The sequence below is a fragment of the Schistocerca gregaria genome, chromosome 4, assembly GCF_023897955.1.
Source record: "Schistocerca gregaria isolate iqSchGreg1 chromosome 4, iqSchGreg1.2, whole genome shotgun sequence".
Lineage (NCBI taxonomy): Eukaryota > Metazoa > Arthropoda > Insecta > Orthoptera > Acrididae > Schistocerca > Schistocerca gregaria.
Genome location: NC_064923.1, coordinates 28,966,646 through 28,988,332, shown reverse-complemented (window position 1 = coordinate 28,988,332; position 21,687 = coordinate 28,966,646). Strand labels below are relative to the sequence as shown.

Here is a 21,687-nt window from a genome sequence, read left to right as displayed (position 1 = left end):
GGTGTTGACTTCTCAGTAGCCAACAGTAAAACACAATCAGGAACTGAGAGGTAGTGGCAAACAGCATCATAATTACGCAATGGATCCTATGCTCAGCCATGCTGGACATACTAAACAACTTGATAGCAGACAAGATTGGCATTACAGCTGTTGAAATCACAGAACTGAGAATGCGAAAAATGTCCACTGTGTTTTGGGCAGTTATGTCTAAATGGAAAAACAATAGTTCATCACGATCGAATGCTGTAACAGGGCCATTCCATAATTAAGAAAGAGCATCTGTATTATTGTTGTGCTGTGAGTCGTATAATAATCTCATAATTATAGTGTGACAAAAACAGAGCCCAGCATTGCAAGTGATGGGTTGCTCTGTCTGGTGAAGATGCTGAAGGACTGAAAAGGGAAACCAGAGGTTTATCATCAGCAACCAAAAAACTTAGAACCATGTAGGAAAACATGATATTTTTGGAGATGCTTCTTCTATTGCAGGAAGTGCTGTTGCATCTGAGAGAGATTTTGGAAACTGAAGCAAAAGGGCGCTCGAAACTGGCCGCACATTTGTGTGCGACATTGGCCCTAAGGTCATACTGGGAGGTATTTATGGTCAAAACAAGATCTTGTCTTGGCTGGAAAGTTACTAAGAAAGGTGCCAAGTGTAAATTTGGCCGTAATAAGGTATGAGGTATAAGCCCTCCCCCCCATGAACCATGGACCTTGCCGTTAGGTGGAGGCTTGCGTGCCTCAGCGATACAGATAGCCGTACCGTAGGTTCAACCACAATGGAGGGGTATCTGTTGAGAGGCCAGACAAATGTGTGATTCCTGAAGAGGGGCAGCAGCCTTTTCAGTAGTTGCAGGGGCAACAGTCTGGTTGATTGACTGATCTGGCCTTGTAACAATAACCAAAATGGCCTTGCTGTGCTGGTACTGCGAACGGCTGAAAGCAAGGGGAAACTACGGCCTTAATTTTTCCTGAGGGCATGCAGCTTTACTGTATGATTGAATGATGACGGCGTCCTCTTGGGTAAAATATTCCAGAGATAAAATAGTCCCCCATTCGGATCTCCAGGTGGAGACTACTAAAGAGAATGTCGTTATGAGGAGAAAGAAAACTGGCGCTCTACGGATTGGAGTGTGGAATGTCAGATCACTTAATCGGGCAGGTAGGTTAGAAAATTTAAAAAGGGAAATGGATAGGTTAAATTTAGATATCGTGGGAATTAGTGAAGTTCGGTGGCACGAGGAACAAGACTTTGGGTCAGGTGAATACAGGGTTACAAATACAAAATCAAATAGGGGTAATGCAGGAGTAGGTTTAATAATGAATAAGAAAATAGGAATGCGGGTAAGCTACTACAAACAGCATAGTGAACGCATTATTGTGGCCAACACAGATACGAAGCCCACACCTACTACAGTAGTACAAGTTTATGTGCCAACTATCTCTGTAGATGATGAAGAAATTGATGAAATGTATGATGAGATAAAAGAAATTATTCAGATAGTGAAGGGAGACGAAAATTTAATAGTCATGGGTGACTGGAATTCAGTAGTAGGAAAAGGGAGAAAAGGAAACATAGTAGGAGAAAATATGGATTGGGGCTAAGAAATGAAAGAGGAAGCCGCCTGGTAGAATTTTGCACAGAGCACAACTTAATCATAGCTAACACTTGGTTTAAGAATCATGAAAGAAGGTTGTATACATGGAAGAACGCTGGAGATACTAAAAGGTATCAGATAGATTCTATAATGGTAAGACAGAGATTTAGGAACCACGTTTTAAATTGTAGGTCATTTCCAGGGGCAGATGTGGACTCTGACCACAATCTATTGGTTATGACCTGTAGATTAAAACTGAAGAAACTGCAAAAAGGTGGGAACTTAAGGAGATGGGACCTGGATAAACTGAAAGAACCAGAGGTTGTACAGAGTTTCAGGGAGAGCATAAGTGAACAATTGACAGGAATGGGGGAAAGAAATACAGTAGAAGAAGAATGGGTAGCTTTGAGGGATGAAGTAGTGAAGGCAGCAGAGGATCAAGTAGGTAAAAAGACAAGGGCTAGTAGAAATCCATGGGTAACAGAAGATACATTGAATTCAATTGATGAAAGGAGAAAATATAGAAGTGCAGTAAATGAAGCAGGCAAAAAAGTAATACAAACGTCCCAAAAATGAGATTGACAGGAAGTACAAAATGGATAAGCAGGGATGGCTAGAGGAGAAATGTAAGGATGTAGAGGCTTATCTCACTAGGGGCTAAGATAGATACTGCCTACAGGAAAATGAAAGAGACCTTTGGAGGTAAGAGAACCACTTGTTGAGAGATGTGAAAATTACTGAACTATCAGTTTAATAAGTCACAGCTGCAAAATACTAACGCGAGTTCTTCACAGACGAATGGAAAAACTAGTAGAAGCCGACCTCAGGGAAGATCAGTTTGGATTCCGTAGAAATACTGGAACACGTGAGGCAATACTGACCCTACAACTTATCTTGGAAGCTAGATTAAGGAAAGACAAATCTACATTTCTAGCATTTGTAGACTTGGAGAAAGCTTCTGACAATGTTGACTGGAATACTCTCTTTCAAATTCTGAAGGTGGCAGGGGTAAAATACAGGGAGCAAAAGGCTATTTACAATTTGTACTGAAAACAGATGGCAGTTATAAGAGTCAAGGGCATGAAAGGGAAGCAGTGGTTGGGAAGGGAGTGAGACAGGGTTGTAGCCTCTACCAATGCTATTCAATCTGTATATTGAGCAAGGAGACAAAAGAAAAATTTGGAGTAGGTATTAAAATCCATGGAGAAGAAATAAAAACTTTGAGGTTCGCCGATGACATTGTAATTCTGTCAGAGTCAGCAAAGGACTTGGAAGAGCAGTTGAATGGAATGGATAGTGTCTTGAAAGGAGGATATAAGATGATCATCAACAAAAGCAAAATGAGGATAATGGAATGTAGTCGAATTAAGTCGGGTGATGCTGAGGGAATTGGATTAGGAAATGAGACACTCAAATTAGTAAAGGAGTTTTGCTATTTGGGGAGCCAAATAACTGATGATGGTCAAAGTAGGGAAGATATAATAGGTAGAGTGGCAATTGCTAGGAAAGCGTTTCTGACGAAGAGAAATTTGTTAACATTGGGTATAGATTTAAGTGCAAGGAAGTCATTTCTGAAAGTATTTGTATGGAGTGTAGCCATGTATGGAAGTGAAACATGGACGATAAATAGTTTGGACAAGAACAGAACAGAAGCTTTCGAAATGTGGTGCTACTGAAGAATGCTTAAGATTAGATGGGTAGATTACATAACTAATGAGGAAGTATTGAATAGGATTGGGGAGTAGAGAAGTTTGTGGCACAACTTGCCCTACCAACCGATCCCTTCTTCTGGTCATGTTCAGAGGCATCAAGGGATCAACAATTTAGTATTGGAGGGCAGCGTGGAGGGTGAAAATCGTAGAGGGAGACCAAGAGATGAATACATTAAGCAGATTCAGAAGGATGTAGGTTGCAGTAGGTACTGGGAGATGATGAAGCTTGCACAGGATAGAGTAACATGGAGAGCTGCATCAAACCAGTCTCAGGACTGAAGACCACAACAACAACGACAAGGTGTAAGTATACTCACAGGAGGACAACCAGTAAAAAGGGATATTTTTATGTAAGAGTGGCTGGGCCAATGTGACTGCACCAGGAAGAAATTTATAGTAGTGTGTAATCTTTCCGAGAAAGGCTTGCAGCCCTTTGACCCTGGTAGGATGTAGAAAACTGTAATGGCATCAACATGGTTATGTGAAGGCCAGACACCAGCATGTGAGATTTCAGAACTGAGAAACTACAGACTGCTGAAAAGAACTGTGATTTGTCCAAGTTACCTGTCAAACTGGCAGCCCGTAGCACTGTGAATAAGGCATAGAGGGTTCACAAATGTTTGTATGTTGAGGAACCTGAGACCACAATATCATCCAAGTAGTTAATGCACACCAGCACAAATGCCATGAGTTGCTCCAAAAATTGTTGGAAAATGGCAGGGGCATAAGCCATACCCAATGGCAGGTGCTGGTATTGATATAACCTGAAGGAGGTAATCACTGCAAGGACACACTGAGAATCATCATCTAGAGAGAGCTGTAAGTAGTCTTCTGACAAGTCTATTTGGAAACATATTGACATTTGGAAAAGCATGCGAAGAGTTCATACAGACGGGGTAAGGGATGGCATAAACAATAGACTGTGAATTTAAGGACACTTTAAAATTACCATAGAGCCAAAGATTGCTATGAGATTTTTTGATAATTACGATCAGAGTAGACTGCTCACTAGACTAGACGTGTAGTAACACCGAAGGCATAAGTCAATATAGTTTTAATTTGACTTGCTCCCAAAAAACCTACTGGGACTGGGCAGGCATGGAAGAAATGGTAGCACCTGTCAATTTCATTGTGGCGTGAGCCTTGAAATTGGTAGCACACCCTAAACCTTCCGAAAACAAAGAGGAATATTCTAAGCAGAGTGTGTTAAGACTCAATCCGATCGAAATAGAGAACCAAAACAGTTTGAAAGCTTCAATTCGAAATAAGTTTTCACTGTTCCAATCACCTACTACCAGAAAGGTTAAAGGCTGAACAATTGCTTTATATGTGATGAAAGTAGGGAACTTTCCAAATATAGGTATTTGTGTCTGTTGTAGCTCCGCAATCAACAATGCCAGTGATCCAAGATGCACATAGGTCTGAGGATTTAATAAAGTCATTGCAGCACCCATGTTCATTTGCATTTTTAACATCTTTTCCATCATATATACTTCAATGTGTACTTTGTCTGGGGCTACCATCACTTGGTAAAGACTGTCCACATTCACGTTTGCATCTACTGACCCACCCAAATCGCCAAATCCCCCCCCCCCCCCCCCCTAAAAACACACACACACACACACACACACACACACACACACACACACACACAGTGGTTGCATGTTGCCCAAGGCCTGGGGCATACAGCCTGCTCATGTTGAACAAAACAATATGGGCATGACGGCACACGAGCATGCAATGATTGTGACGTTGACTGCTGCTGCTGTTGTTGCCCTATGCGGTATGGAGGCTGTAGTTGCACACCTGTGATGTCGTCTTCCCTGTGAGTTAACCGACAGTGACTGTAGAGGAGAAGAAGTAAGTAAGTAAGTAAGTAAGTAACGGTGGCTACTTCACATCACACTTCTATCTTATTTCCTGCTGCCCTAGATACTTCAAAAGACTGAGCAATGTTCAGAATATCTTTGAGAGAAGGAGCTTCACTCTGAAAGCATGTTCATAAAATTCCCTACCAGGGATATGGTGTCTTGCAGCATCATGAACCATCCTATCAGCATACAAACTGGCAATGATGGGTAAGCCCACAAAGTTCCACTGACTGAGCTCTATATGACTGCTATGGACACTTTTGATGACAGTAGAACTCAACACAAGCACCTACAATGCGAGTACATGTGCAATAATAATTAGAGAGCAACTGACACTTTCTGTTAACAAAAAGAAAGGCAAATGTAGGAAGAGGAGCTGGCTGGTACCAAAGGTGGTAAATACGAGGAGAAATTATGACAAAAATAAAGATTTACAAAAGTTGGTGTTGGCAACTCACAAAGCTAAAAAATGTTGCCAAATGTGTTTTTCATACGCATCCCAATCTTTCACAGAATCGTCATTCAGAGAAAAAGGCATGGTTGTGCCAACTGCAGTGGAAGCTGGTGCATGAACAAGGCTGCCAAATTGTTTAGTGCCACAGCGAGAGCTCGCTGTTGTTGAACAAGAGATTGAGGAAATATTCCACTGAAATGTTGGTTGTGTAGTGAACCAAAAAAATGAAACATGGAGTAGAATACCACACTTGTCATCAAGCATGTTGCAACATTGCACAAACACAATGTCAGAAGTAACACCAATCAAGTTTTATTTGTGCTTCCACATTAAGAGAGTCACAATAACTTTGAATAAAGTATACAACAGTACAGAGTCTTAACTATAGAAAGCATCAATATACAATAAGCAAGCGAACATAAGTGAGGCAGAGCGCTAGTGTGAATACACATAGCACTTCTTGTGCTGTCTGTCCAGGTTGTAAGTACGACTTCTCCAGGCTAACTGTAGAGGCACTCAAACTGTGAGCTGTTTGATTGTGCACACTCACACCATAGGATTACAAGAAACTTGATTTTAAGTTGATCCTGAGGAAGTTAAATTCTTTCCCCCCAAATGAACACACCTTTTTTTTTTCAACCTAACCAGCAGCAACTTTCCTGCTCCATAATTCTCCTCTGCCCTTAATAATTTGTGAAGAATGAATACCAGTACTAGCAAGGACTTTTCTAGATGTATAAAACAATTTCAGAGGTTATTAGGGAATCGTCTTTCAAAAAATGTCAATACTTTGGTGATAAGGAATTGCTCTTTCTATCATGAAAGCATCTTTATTTTGTCCAATTTCTGCATATTTCAACTGATAATATGAAAATTAAAACAGGCAAGCACTGGAGAAATGGACCATTTTTTTTACCATTAATTAATTTTACTTTTCTCCCACTGACAATACAAACAACAATGCACACAGTGAATGCCTGTGTATTTTGCAAGAAGTTCTACATATATTTCTCTACTTTCTGTGTGCTACTTAATAGCTCATTTTTGGCACAAGCAGGCTATGATTAATATGAAATACAATTAAATAACTATTGTGGATAACAGTAAACAACTGACACTATGCACGGGAATAACATATTGTGAATGGATATATGCAAAAATGTAAACCCTCTAGAAAAGCTAACCCTTCCCTTGCTAAAATATTGAATCAGAAGCTTGAAAAAAGAGAAGAAGAAGAAGAAGAAGAAGAATAAGAAGAAGAAGAATAAGAAGAAGAAGACGACATTACATGAGTATATGTGAAGAGCCTAAATTTTTATCGGTTACTACACTATTTAAACCCTGCTAAAAGAACATTTAAGTAGGAAAAGGGATGATGATGATGATGATGATAAAAGAGGACAATGATATTGACTGTGAGGATGACTGTTCGTTTTGTAGTATGCCATTTCAGCAGCAAAAGTTGTTTTTCCCTGTCATCTCCTCCTTCGTAACGACTATACCAGTGACAAGCTGGATTCCAGATTTACTCCAAAACCAATAGCTTTTTCGCTATTCTCCATATTCCCCTGGACATTTCAAAATGATAACTTTTTAAACTTCTGTTACACAGTCCAATTCCTTTCAGTGTTTAACAAGGCCAAAAGCGCATCGAGTACAGAAGTGGATAATCGCCCTGTACTAAGCTTTACTGTTTTAGTTGTTCATTGACAGAATAAGAGAGAGAGAGAGAGAGAGAGAGAGAGAGAGAGAGAGAGAGAGAGAGAGAGAGAGAGAGAGAGAGAGAGAGAGAGAGAATTCCCGACATTGCAAAAATTCATGAAATTAAATTTGAGATGGTACCTCTTCTGGTCCAGAAGCATTTTCCTTGAATGCTAGTAACCTATCTCGTTCTTCACGAAGTTGGTCCAATTCAGTTTCTTTCTGCTGAATCTGCTGTCTCCATCGTGTTTCTTCTTGTTCTACATGCTTTTGAAGTTTGTTAAGCATTCCTTCCTATCAACAACAAGCAAAACATTGCAACAATTACAGAAGTATTTGAAATATTAAGTCATGAAAATAAGGAAATATTAGCAATACAACACAATACAGCTGAAAATTGTGTCCAATGTACACTGATATTTACCACAAACTGAATACCAAGAAGGGTAGTACACATGGTTAGCATGCAAATTATATCACAGTTTAGATATACAATAACACAAAAAATGGTGATTACATAACTGCACATATTTGAAGGTTGCTCATGGTCTGAAGACTTAAGAGCTGTTTTAGAACTTCAAAATTGGTGCATGGAATAAAATAGGGTCCAATTATGTTTCTGAGTCCAGAACAGTAGTTGGTGGAGACCCATAAATAACAAGTTGCCAACTGACAATGTCCCCAGCATGTTCAACGGATGACATGTTGAGTAAACATGCAGTCCAGGAAAGCAGTTGTTTCAGTGATACTTTGAAGAATACTCCAAGCAACTCTTTGAGGATGAGCAATGTCCTCCTTAAATTTGAGATGTTGAATTATCTAAAGGGTGAACAGCACCTAAGGCTTAAAAATCTCCATTATTTAGCAGTTGTCTTTCAGATTCCTATCATTATTGTAAAGCAACATCCAACAATACTGCAAAAGTCATAACCATTGGCATATTCTGACTATGTTTAATGATACGAGCTACCAGGCTGCACCTTAGAAATGTTTGGCGATGCCTTTAAACAGTTTGAAACCAAACTTGCATATGCACATAAATGCCAACTTTCGAGCACTTATGTCGCTGTGGTAGATTGCGGTCTTTACCTACGGTGCAAGTGGCTCCCAAAACCATAACTCTTGTACACAACTTTTAAGACAGTACCTTGCTACACAAAGAAAAAACTCCTGTACCTACAGCCACTTACAGGAAGTTGGCATTGCACCAAGAAACTGCATTGCTGAATGTTACCCTATAGGGCGTTCTACGGGTCAGAGTGTGGAATGTCAGATCCCTTAATCGGGCAGGTAGGTTAGAAAATTTAAAAAGGGAAATGGATAGGTTAAAGTTAGATATAGTGGGAATTAGTGAAGTTCGGTGGCAGGAGAAACAAGACTTTGGGTCAGGTGAATACAGGGTTACAAATACAAAATCAAATACGGGTAATGCAGGAGTAGGTTTAATAATGAATAAGAAAATAGGAATGTGGGTAAGCTACTACAAACAGCATAGTGAACGCATTATTGTGCCCAAGATAGATACGAATCCCACACCTACTACAGTAGTACAAGTTTACGTGCCAACTATCTCTGCAGATGATGAAGAAATTGTTGAAATGTATGATGAGATAAAAGAAATTATTCAGATAGTGAAGGGAGACGAAAATTTAATAGTCATGGGTGACTGGAATTCGAGTGTAGGAAAAGGGAGAGAAGGAAACTTAGTAGGTGAATATGGAATGGGGCAAAGAAATGAAAGAGGAAGCCGCCTGGTAGAATTTTGCACAGAGCACAACTTAATCATAGCTAACACTTGGTTCAAGAATCATAAAAGAAGGTTGTATATTTGGAAGAATCCTGGAGATACTAAAAGGTATCAGATAGATTATACAATGGTAAGACAGAGATTTAGGAACCAGGTTTTAAGTTTTAAAACATTTCCAGGGGCAGATGTGGACTCTGACCACAATCTATTGGTTATGACCTGTAGATTGAAACTGAAGAAACTGCAAAAAGGTGGGAATTTAAAGAGATGCGACCTGGATAAACTAAAAGAACCAGAGGTTGTACGGAGTTTCAAGGAGAGCATAAGGGAGCAATTGACAGGAATGGGGGAAAGAAATACAAGGGTAGCTTTGAGGCATGAAGTAGTGAAGGCAGCAGAGGACCAAGTAGGTAAAAAGACGTGGGCTAGTAGAAATCCTTGGGTAACAGAAGAAATACTGAATTTAATTGATGAAAGGAGAAAATATAAAAATGCAGTAAATGAAGCAGGCAAAAAGGAATACAAACGTCTCAAAAATGAGATCGACAGGAAGTGCAAAAAGGCTAAGCAGGGATGGCTAGAGGACAAATGTCAGGATGTAGAGGCTTGTCTCACTAGGGCTAAGATAGATACTGCCTACAGGAAAATTAAAGAGACCTTTGGAGAGAAGAGAACCATGTGTATGAATATCAAGAGCTCAGATGGCAACGCAGTTCTAAGCAAAGAAGGGAAGGCGGAAAGGTGGAAGGAGTATATAGAAGGTTTATACAAGGGCGATGTACTTAAGGACAATATTATGGAAATGGAAGAGGATGTAGATGAAGACGAAATGGGAGGTAAGATACTGCGTGAAGAGTTTGACAGAGCACTGAAAGACCTGAGTCGAAACAAGGCCCCCGGAGTAGACAACATTCCATTAGAACTACTGACTGCCTTGGGAGAGCCAGTCCTGACAAAACTCTACCATCTGGTGAGCAAGATGTATGAGACAGACGAAATACCCTCAGATTTCAAAAAGAATATAATAATTCCAATCCCAAAGAAAGCAGGTGTTGACAGATGTGAAAATTACTGAACTATCAGTTTAATAAGTCACAGCTGCAAAATACTAACTCGAGTTCTTCACAGACGAATGGAAAAACTAGTAGAAGCCGACCTCAGGGAAGATCAGTTTGGATTCTGTCGAAATGTTGGAACACGTGAGGCAATACTGACCCTACAACTTATCTTGGAAGCTAGATTAAGGAAAGACAAATCTACATTTCTAGCATTTGTAGACTTGGAGAAAGCTTCTGACAATGTTGACTGGAATACTCTCTTTCAAATTCTGAAGGTGGCAGGGGTAAAATACAGGGAGCAAAAGGCTATTTACAATTTGTACTGAAAACAGATGGCAGTTATAAGAGTCAAGGGCATGAAAGGGAAGCAGTGGTTGGGAAGGGAGTGAGACAGGGTTGTAGCCTCTCCCAATGCTATTCAATCTGTATATTGAGCAAGGAGACAAAAGAAAAATTTGGAGTAGGTATTAAAATCCATGGAGAAGAAATAAAAACTTTGAGGTTCGCCGATGACATCGTAATTCTGTCAGAAACAGCAAAGGACTTGGAAGAGCAGTTGAATGGAATGGATAGTGTCTTGAAAGGAGGATATAAGATGATCATCAACAAAAGCAAAATGAGGATAATGGAATGTAGTCGAATGAAGTCGGGTGATGCTGAGGGAATTAGATTAGGAAGTGAGACACTTAAAGTAGTAAAGGAGTTTTGCTATTTGGGGAGCAAAATAACTGATGATGGTCGAAGTAGAGAGGATATAAAATGGCAAGGAAAGCGTTTCTGAAGAAGAGAAATTTGTTAACATCGAGTATAGATTTAAGTGTCTGGAAGTCATTTCTGAAAGTATTTGTATGGAGTGTAGCCATGTATGGAAGTGAATCATAGACGATAAATAGTTTGGACAAGAAGAGAATAGAAGCTTTCGAAATGTGGTGCTACAGAAGAATGCTGAAGATTAGATGGGTAGTTCACATAACTAATGAGGAAGTATTGAATAGGATTGGGGAGAAGAGAAGTTTGTGGCACAACTTGCCCTACCAACCGATCCCTTCTTCTGGTCATGTTCCGAGGCATCAAGGGATCAACAATTTAGTATTGGAGGGCAGCATGGAGGGTAAAAATCGTAGAGGGAGACCAAGAGATGAATACATTAAGCAGATTCAGAAGGATGTAGGTTGCAGTAGGTACTGGGAGATGAAGAAGCTTGCACAGGATAGGGTAGCATGGAGAGCTGCATCAAACCAGTTTCAGGACTGAAGACCACAACAACAACAACACCCTATAGGGCTCAGGTTAGAAACTCCTATGAACCCTTACAGAGATCCAATTTCACCAAGATCCATTTTACAGTCCTGTATATGAAAGCAACTTTTGTGCCTAACTTTGCACACTGCTGAATCACATTATTATGAGCATCTAATAATATCCATGTCATCATTTCCAGTATATGCAGCACGTAAATGAATTGGGAGTCAATTAACTGGGTGTTGATAGAGCTCAATGGGAGTCTGGAGCAACCCTCCCTATAATACTATTTAAAGTAGTTGTAAGGTGAATTGCAGAATATTCATGAAGTGCACATAACAGCATGCATCGTTCACGTTGAGGAGACAGAGCACTGAAGGAAAAGCCATAGGCTGCACTTAAAGTATCTAGGGGATGGCAGAACATTGTCAGTTTACTTGTCAATGGTACACAAATCTTGAGGAAGAAAGCTATATGCATGTTTTCCTGCTTCTAGAAATCATCCCTTCTGCAATATAAAATACTGTGTCCCTTGTTCATAAAGTTCTACAAAGCAGAAATGTGTGTGTGTGTGTGTGTGTGTGTGTGTGTGTGTGTGTGTGTGTGTGTGTGTGTGAACATTAACGTACGTGAACTATGAACAACAATTACCTTACTGTTCTTCAAAGTAGTCACCTCCCAAAACTTTGCACCGCTGAGCTCTGCGTTACATGTTGTAACATTACAGGACATATTGGGACATATTGAAGTATTCGATACTGTAGACTTTTAGGGGATGTCGATACAGATATGCAAAATTTAAAGGGAAACTTTGGTGATGTTTAAATATTGTACTGTGTCAATATTAGGACATTTTGCACAGAAAGAACAAAAATAGAATTAATGTAAATATATATTAGTGTTAGTAACCTATTTTCATTCAATTTTGTAATTATATTTCATTTTGTAAAAGAAAGACTCACTGTTTGCTGTAGCTCTGATTAATTGTATAAATTATCAGTTTGAGCTAAATTATTTCGTATAATATGGACAAGATACTTTTAAAAACTCACCAGCTAAAGAGAAAGTCTGTAAATGAACGTTTAATGCACACTTCTGGAACTTTCTATGGAGAAATTCTATATTATGATCGCAAAAATACGAAAACTTGTGAAAACTGTTTCATAACCTAATTTCGAAAGACGATCTGTATCAAGAAATATTGCTAAAAAGATTTATTTACGTTTTGAAACACGATTTAAATCATTTTACATATAAATAGTTGTTCTAAATCACTCAAGAAATATCCAGAATCAAATGTCAAGATATTTCTGGAAACATCGGTACAAATCTGGTGAAGGTTGTCCAGAAGCTGGTAGAAAAATGTTATAAAATCTATTTGGAAATTATGCTTGTAAGAATTTATATGTACTGATCCTTTTACTTGCTTTAATCTGTGCTAAAGTTCTGTAATGTCTGATTTGGTTTTAAGTCGTGAATTGCTATCGTATTGTGAACAAAGCATTGTCAAAGACTCATTGTTTGGAAGGATATTAGTACACCTAGGAGTTGTCAGTGGCCAGTTCGGATGTGCAGTGCGGTTGGCTCGGAGAGTCAGTTGTTGAGTCTGTCAGTTCTGTTTGTAAATAAACGTCTGTAATGAAGAATTACTTTTTGTCGTCAATATGAACTCAAGACCTTTTGCACGAAGCAGACACCTCCTAATGCAACGTTTTAATTTGGTTGAGGAAGTTGGGATCGCTATTAGTGCAAACAAATTGAAGTGGAACGTTTTAATTTGGTGTTGAGGAGCTGAAATGTTATAATGTCCGGAAACTTTGTATGAAATCTTCCTTTAGGATGGCATTCAATAGTTGCGTCACATTTTGTTGGATGTCAGGAATATCATAAAATCTCTTTCCTTTCAAAGCGAGCTTGAGTCAAGGGAATAGGAAGAAGTCTGGAGGATTGAGATCTGGGGAGTATGGTGGATATTCAAGTTGCTAAAAGCCAGAAGCTGTTTGACGATATTGGCTGTGTGTGTGCAAGAGTTGTCGTGAACAAAATCCCAGGAACCTTGTTGTAGTACTGGGGTCCTATCCTGAGTAAAACAGGTCAAAATTTCAACATACCGAGCAGCGTTCAACGTCATTCCCTCAGGTAGAAATTCCTTGTGGACAATGCCTTGGCCTATCAAAAAAGGTGATGAGCATTGTTTTGATGCGTGATTTTTTGGCTCTGACCTTTTTTCGTTGAAGTGATGTCTGAGAACACCATTCCATGCTTTGCCGTTTTGTTTCACGGTCATACTGGAAACACCAGGTTTCATCCTCAGTTCAAGAAATTTGGTGTCGCATCCACCATTTTGACAGAATGCTGTGAAACCTCTAAATGTGCCTGCTTCTGATCTTCAGTCAAGTGATGTGGCACAAGATGACAACACGTTTCCCTCTTGCCTGACTCCTGGGTAAGGATTTGTCACTTGGATTCACAGTTTATCTGCATTTCATCCAGGTCGTTTGTGATTAATGTACTCACTTACTCAATGTTTTCGTCACTGACAGCGATTGTCAACCATCCACTACGGGATTGTCAGAAATACTGTCCCGGCCTCCTTGGAAACGGGTGAATCACTCATACACACACTTCATGGACAGTGCTCAATCCCCATAAACACATACCAGCATTGCAAGCTTTTCTTTCAATGCCTTGCCAAGCTTAAAACAAAATTTTAAATTGATCCTTTGCTCGTTCATGGCCCTGTTCTCAGTTTAGAACTAGCGCACTAAACAAGCACTTCATCCAACAGGTCTAACAAAGACCACACATGATGCTAGACTGAACTACGGTGGGCGGCCGGTTGTCAACACTGGCCACTACGCAGGTGCAGCATTGTGAGTCGCCAGTGTTGCCCGACCGACTGTTCAGACTTCATTTACTGAACTTTATTTTTGTCAAAGGTCGTATTTTCCAAGACAGTATTTTTAATTGTGCCTCTTTGCCACCTAATGCATGCTAAATATGGTGAGTATAAGCATGCTAAATATGGTGAGTATAATACTGTTCTAATTCATATTGTTATTCTGTTTCAGATTTTTTATTGATTACAAATTCTGTGACAGTCACTAATGAGGACTCCGTTTCTTATCCTTAACAAGATGTTTTTCCCAGATGTACAAGTAATCAGAAACGAGCCACAAAAGTACTGAATGATATGCACATAATCCAAATAATTCACTACCGTTTTTGTAACACTAATACCAATTAATTAAGGTAATATTGAGAAAAAAAAAGAGAGATAGGAAGAAAGAAGATGACATTGTCACTAGTATATCCTACCAAAGTCACAGCCATTTTCAAGACTATTTCTATTTGGCAAAGTGAATGATTATTTATACTAAAGCAAGATGCGACAAGCTCATTAATATGAATATAAATTTGACTGTTTTCAGCATTTGTAACATACTACTAAATTCAGATCCACAGGGACAATTGTTACAAATGATCTCAAATGGAATTAGCAATGAAATCAGTTCCAAGGTAAAATGATTTATGTTGCAAAGGTCAGTACTAATGGTGCCAAATAGTCCATTAAATCATGGACCTAAAAATGGTAACACTTTCACAATTATGGATAGCTATAGAGGCAGCAAGGCTCAATATATCTGCAGGGGACTTCCAATCGCTTGCTGAGCCCATGCCATGTGGAGTTTCTGCACTATACTGGGCAAAAGGGGGTCTGACATGATGTTAGGAGGTATCCCATGACCTTTGTCACCTCAGTGTATACATGATGTGATAGTGATCACTATTTGCTTGCAGCCTCAGATAACAGAACGGCTTCTGTCTTTCCACTATATATCTTTAGTTTAAGGACAATACGGCAAAACAAGAGAAATGGTACCTCGATAAAGGGCATATTACAATGTAATGAAGAGTAACTTTATGAGCTAGTAAATGGATTTACATACTGACACACATGGGTACTGACAGAAACATGAGAAGTTTTATGTGAGATGATGTGTGTAGATGCAAACTTGTGCACCTTTTCTCTTATTCCTGATATCATACAAGCAACAGGCCTGTAAACTCCAACTTAAAAGTATTTAACACCAGAACTAAGAATAAAATTAAAATTACACAACATAAATTATGCAACGTAACCAAGAAAAAAAAACTTAATCATCAACTGTGGTTATCGTCATCCCTGGAATAAGTTTACAAACTTACTGTATCATCAATTATGTTCTTGTAATGAGACACAAGGGCTGTCAATTGTGAGTTTTGTTTTTCTAATTCTATGAACATCGATGAATTGTTCCTCGATCCAAAATCGGGACCTAGATCTTGCTTTTGTGACTGTAATTTGGAAATAAGACTGTGTGCTTCCTTTTCAAACTTTTCTACCCATTTCTCATGCACCTGTAACAAATAAAATATAGCTGAATCCCAAATAAAAAGAAGAGTGTAGTACACAGCCATTAGAAAAATAAAAAACTGTTACATGCAAGCACAAACTAATGTAAACTGCTGAATGAGATTAATAATTACAAAGATACCAAATGCTATTTTAAGAAAAGAATGATAAAAAATAAACATGCACATACTGAAACTGCACAAAATTAAAAATAACAATCTGTGTTGCAAAATTAATCTGACATCTTTCTGTAGAAGATATACTTCTTACATATGCAGTAAAAAGGATGAACATTGTGCATCAACTATAAGCATGATCTAAAACCTCAAAGAAAAGAATTACAGGGACTCAAACATGTATAATGTGAGGATAAACTAAAAATTGTACAAAATGCAGCAAATCATGAGGACTGTTCAAACAAAACAAATGCAAGTCCCAAAATCTTCCTCATCGCATAACTGTTTACCTCTTTTGGAAAAAGATAATTACTATACACAGCACTGTCTCAACCATACGTGAACATCAAACAGTGGTGAGCACAGAGACTCAATGTTTTAAAATTTTTACATGTGTAAAATGAATGTTTTCATATACATATCGATCTAGTTCTATCAACTGACCTTTTAGATTATTTTCTATGCATGAGTAGAACAATGTGTGATTAAGGACTTATTTGTAAGTATTGTTTAAGGAGTATGGCTTTAGCAACATGTCCAACATGTTGGTAATGGCATGACAGTCCCCTGAAACACTTAATGGTACCAAGTTCTGAATGATGGAGAAAGTAAAACAGTTTACAACTTAGCAACATTTCTACACTTCTTTCAGACATACTTATTTCTACCCTTTAATCATCCTTTACCCTAAATATTTCTCAAGTATGTGTTCGTGTAGGATCACATTCCATGTCAACTCACCTAGGCCTCCCTGCTCAGCCATCACGGACTTCAATGAAATTTTATGCGAACATTTGCATATGTCCCTGACGAACAATAGGAAAGTTTAACATTTGTTGAACCAATACTGGCCAAGATGTAGTCAATTGGTTGCCTCCAGGTGCAACTTTGTGCAGAGTGAGTGTGAATTTCTGGTGATGGCGCTGTTATATCTCATGCAATATTATGTTGCTGCATGGGTACTCTTTAGATTAATAACAAGAAGACTTTTACAAACCATATTCAACCAGAAAATTTTAGGTGAAATCGCTTGAAAATACTGACACCAAAAAAATTTCAAAGTTTAGCTTCTTATATATCAAGAACTAAAGGTGTGTTGAACGTGAACTTTGGTACGTAGTAACTTAATAATACAAGGTTCTCAAATACAAAGTTTTAGTACAATGCCACTTTCTAATACTGAATAAGTCACGTGGAAAGTCAATGATTTTGTAGAAAGGTAAAAAAAATGGACCATGTTCTATAAAATTTCCCCACCTGAGGTTATTAAAAAGACAATTTTAAAAAAAAGGAGCATTTAATTATCCAACATAGACTAACAATGCTATTAGTTTGCATCAAAGTTGGGCACAAAAACTGCAGCATGAAAATAAAAAAAAGTAAATTTCGTATTCTTATATGTCATAGAATAAACACATGCTGAACATGAAACTTAATACACAATGGCTCAGTAGCACATGGATGTGGAACACAAAATTTCATTCATCTATTATTTTCCAGTAGTATACAAATTGTCAAAAAGATGATTTTGTGGAAAGGTAAAAATATTGTATATTTGACACTTCATTTAAAACTACAATTTTCTATTAAAGCTTCAAAAACTAGTGTCATTCAAAATGTTAACCGCCCCCCCCCCCCTCACCCCACCCCACACTCACAGACACACAAAAAGTGAGTTCAATTTCTAACAAGGGCTAACAATGCTACATAAATTGAGGCAAAGTAGCTACAAAAATTGCATTGCGGATAAAGTTTAACTTTGGCTGTTTTATATCTTATTGATTAAAGGCATGATAAACATGAAAGTTTGGATGTGACAACTTAGCAACATGAAGTTATCCAATATGACACGTCATTCTCACACTGCTTCCTAAATTTGTATTAAATCAGTTCAGTCATGATTGTTGTAAAAATTACAAAATATACCACATTCAATTGTATTTTAGAAAATCTGTTTTCCATATCTGATTTCAAACTTACCGCACTTGGAAAGAGCATGTTTTCAAGCATTCAGAAAACTGCTTTTGACTTTCCAATGTGTGCTTAGAATAGCTGAAGCTGGTAGACAAGTTTGAGGGAACGAACCATGGCAACATGCTATCTTGCAACAACCTGTTTGTATTCCGTTGCATGTGGTTTTTATTTTTAAACTGACAATACGTTACAATACATTCTTGGTGACTGGTGACACTGTCACTACCAGTTCGAGAACATGAACCATCAACCCCATTGCCACAGGGGTCACGCCCGATATCTACAATACCAGCCATGGGTGGACTACTTCATCCAGGTCCCCAAGTCTTTAATTTGGTTTCATAATTTAGGTCTCAAGGTCTTGTGGTAGTACCTGTCTGCTTCCAAAGCCATGTGGTAAGCACCCTATCTCCCACTCTCAAATCTATATGAGTATTTCACAATGGCAGCAAGCAAAAAGTAATATCAATTTAAAACTACTCAACATTGCACTTTACATTTCTTGAAACTCTTGAGCCATTTTCTTCCGTTCATTTTCTGAAATTGATAATGTTGGCCAGGCAATGGTATCGAAGGAACAGAGAAGGTGGAAATTAGGTGGTGTTCTAGTACCCAATAAGTATCCTGTCTTTTGGGCCAATAAAATGAATGAGCCAGGCCTTGGGTATGCATAAATTTTGTCAGTGCTTCATTTTGTTCTGGTATGGCAATAATGTTGTAATGTTGAGAAGTTTAAAATAAAACCAGCACGCACATGCCCGCCCCCCCCCCCCCCCCCTCCACACACACACACACACACACACACACACACACACACACACACACACACACACACACACACACACACACACCTGTGCACCCCAGCCAGCAGAATGTATGTGCACAGTTGTGTGTGTTTGCTTTTCTCTTGCGTGGCAGCTGTAAAGGTGTCACTACATATCAAGTACTATCTTCATTATTAGGAAGTATATTATGCACTGTTAGAGGTGGTCTAAACACACAATGAAATATAGCTTGCATAACAGATTTCTCAAATAAAATGACAAAAAAATGGAATGATTATAATAAAATAATGCTATTTTCATATCTGGGTTTGATTCAGAAGCAAAATCTGCTGTATTCGTTTCCAAAAATGCCCCTTTTGGAAGGAGTGTCTTCAAACAGTCAATTGATTTGCTTCTCAATCTCAATACTTGTCAAAAACTTAAGACATTTTTATCAAAAAACACTCTCCTAGCACAACAAGAAATGCACAAAAACTGCAGTGTCACATGTTGGTGCACATTTTGATCAAGTGAGGATTGTCCCAGAGAACATACAAATAATTTCAGAAAAACCTATATAATGGCAGCACCAAACAGAGGTCAGTTCGCAATGCAAGAAACCGAAAAAGAACCTGTGAGAACAGTGAAAACAGTAGAAGATAAACAATTTTCAGGCACAGGGCACTCACAGTGTGCCTGCCACATAAGTCATTCTCGAGCTCAGAATTCAGTGTTAAAAAGGAAGACTGAATTACTTACACCCCAGGATGAAAGAGATGCACCTGTTGTTGTGAGAGTGAGGAAGAGGAAGGTCTAAGTGGCCTTCCTTTCTTTTTTAACTTTCCCCTCCTCTGCTTCCTGAAGGAGGACTTCTTAATTAAAAAAGTTACGACAGAGTCTGTACTTTTATGTGTGTATATTGGAGTACTGATTTTTAACTTTCACTGTGGAACACATCTGCTGAAAACTAAATTTTTATCTTTGGCTAAAATGCTTTTAATTGCTTTTCCCAATTCTTTTGTCATCACAGCATTTACTTTCCTCCACAATACATGCCAAAGGGTAACTCATTCTGTGTATAACACACCAGTGATGATTCAGTTTCACTGAAAAGTGTTGAACCAGACTCCATCCTAATACATATATCAGAACTACTACCTGTCTCCCACACCTGTTGCTGACCTGCTCATCACATATGTCTGTTTTTTTCTGATCTAAGTTTCAAACATTTTCACACACTGATCTATCTATATCTGAATCCCGCTCCAGCTACTGCCAGGTCTGGGTGTTGAGTCCTCTCCATTTGGCTCGGTCCTCCCACCACTTTTTTTCGTCTACTTGCTGCCAGATCACACCTTTCCTTTCTACAGATATTATCACTCCCATTTTCCACCGTGTCCTTCCTCTGTCCATTCTTGTTTTTCCCTTAACTGCTCTGAGAAATTTCATTTCCCCTGCTTGCACTCTGCTCCAGTCCCTTTCTGTCATTGTCCATGTTTCTCCACCATAGGTGACAACAGGGAAGGAATAATTCTTATACATAAGGAGTTTTGCTTTTTCTGAAACTTCCATATTCCAAATCAGGTGTTTTATTGTTTGGTAGAAATTGCCTCCCTTCTGTAACCTGCTATTAATTTCGTTAGTTATTCTTCCATCCCTAGAAATTTCACTCCCTAAATAAGTAACTTTCTACCATTTTGAGGGGTTCTCCATTCAAGATAATATTTCTGTTGATCCCTTTCTCTCTTCCAAATACCATTACTTCACTCTCATATTTATTTATTTTTAATCCATATCTTTTCATTATTTCCTTCCACACATCAAGCTGTAACTGTACATCTACCTCTTTATCACCCCATATTACCATATAATCTGCAAAAGTCATCTTTTCGTCTTTTTCTTTTACTATATCTCTAACTGCCCTGTTCATTCCCTCTGTCACAACATTAAAAAGTGCAGGATATAGAATACTTCCTTGCTTAAGTCCTTGTCTTATTTCGAAGCATTCAGAGTTCCCCAATGGTATTCTAATTCTACAATTGTGTCCTCTGTACATTGTCTTTATCTTCTATATCTATCTTCTTCATTTCTTCCCAGAGACTTTCCCTGTTAACTGTGTCATATGCCTTTTCTATAACTATAAAAACCATTATCACCCCTTTGTTATACCCCCAACTTTTTTCTATCAGTTGACGGATAGAAAATATCAGATCGAGAGTGCTTCTTCCTATCCTAAACACATGCTGTTCTTCACTCAGCTCCTTTTCTATTTTCACTTATTCAATTTAGTAAAACTCTTTCCAAAATCTTGGCTTTATGACTCATAAGGGTTATTCCTCTGTTGTTTTTACGAAGTCTTTTATTGCCTTTCTTGAAGATGGGAACAATGTCTCCTTTTCTCCAATCGTCAGGTATTGTACTATTTCTCCACACGCTTGATAGTACTCTATACACCCACTGTATTCCCACTGCACCTGCTGCTCTTAACATGTCCACTGATACTTTGTCAGGTCCTGGGGCTTTCCATCGATTCATCTTCTTCACAGCTTTTTCCATTTCTTCCCGTGTAATTTATCCTAATTTTGCTTCCCAACTTCTCTCAATTTCTCCATTATTTGCTGTTTCCTCATGTACCTGCTCCTCAGCATTTAACAGTTTCTTAAAATGTTCTTTCCAGAGATCTTTTATATTCCCTGGATCTTCAATCACAGTAGTGTCCTCTGTTTCCAGTTACTGGTACTTCAGAAGATTACCTTTTATTTTTCATCATTTTATAGAACATTTTCTTACTGCTCTTCAAGTTTTTTTGTAAACTCTTCCCATGCCTTTTCTTTGCTATTTCCACTATTTCTTTGCACTTTTTCTTTTTCTCTATATATCTTTTATGGTCTTCGTCATTTGTAGTTTTCCACCGCTTTCTCCATGCTCCATTTTTTCTTCTAACTGCTTGGATTGTGGTATCATCCCACCAACTTGTCTGTCTTACTTTTTCCT

The 21,687-nt window shown here is 38.4% G+C and overlaps 1 protein-coding gene across 28 annotated transcripts in view; it reads right to left on the bottom strand.

Moving 5' to 3' along the window:
- The window catches only part of LOC126266634 (kinectin), a 327,061-nt gene that overhangs the window by 34,210 nt on the left and 271,164 nt on the right, over positions 1-21,687 (bottom strand). For all 28 annotated transcript variants that reach the window (XM_049970995.1, XM_049971006.1, XM_049971003.1 and 25 more), the window contains 2 exons: positions 15,593-15,784; positions 7,478-7,630 (listed from right to left, as the gene is read on the bottom strand). In XM_049970995.1, the coding sequence (XP_049826952.1) occupies positions 7,478-7,630; positions 15,593-15,784 (345 nt within the window). The remainder of the gene's footprint in view (positions 1-7,477; positions 7,631-15,592; positions 15,785-21,687) is intronic.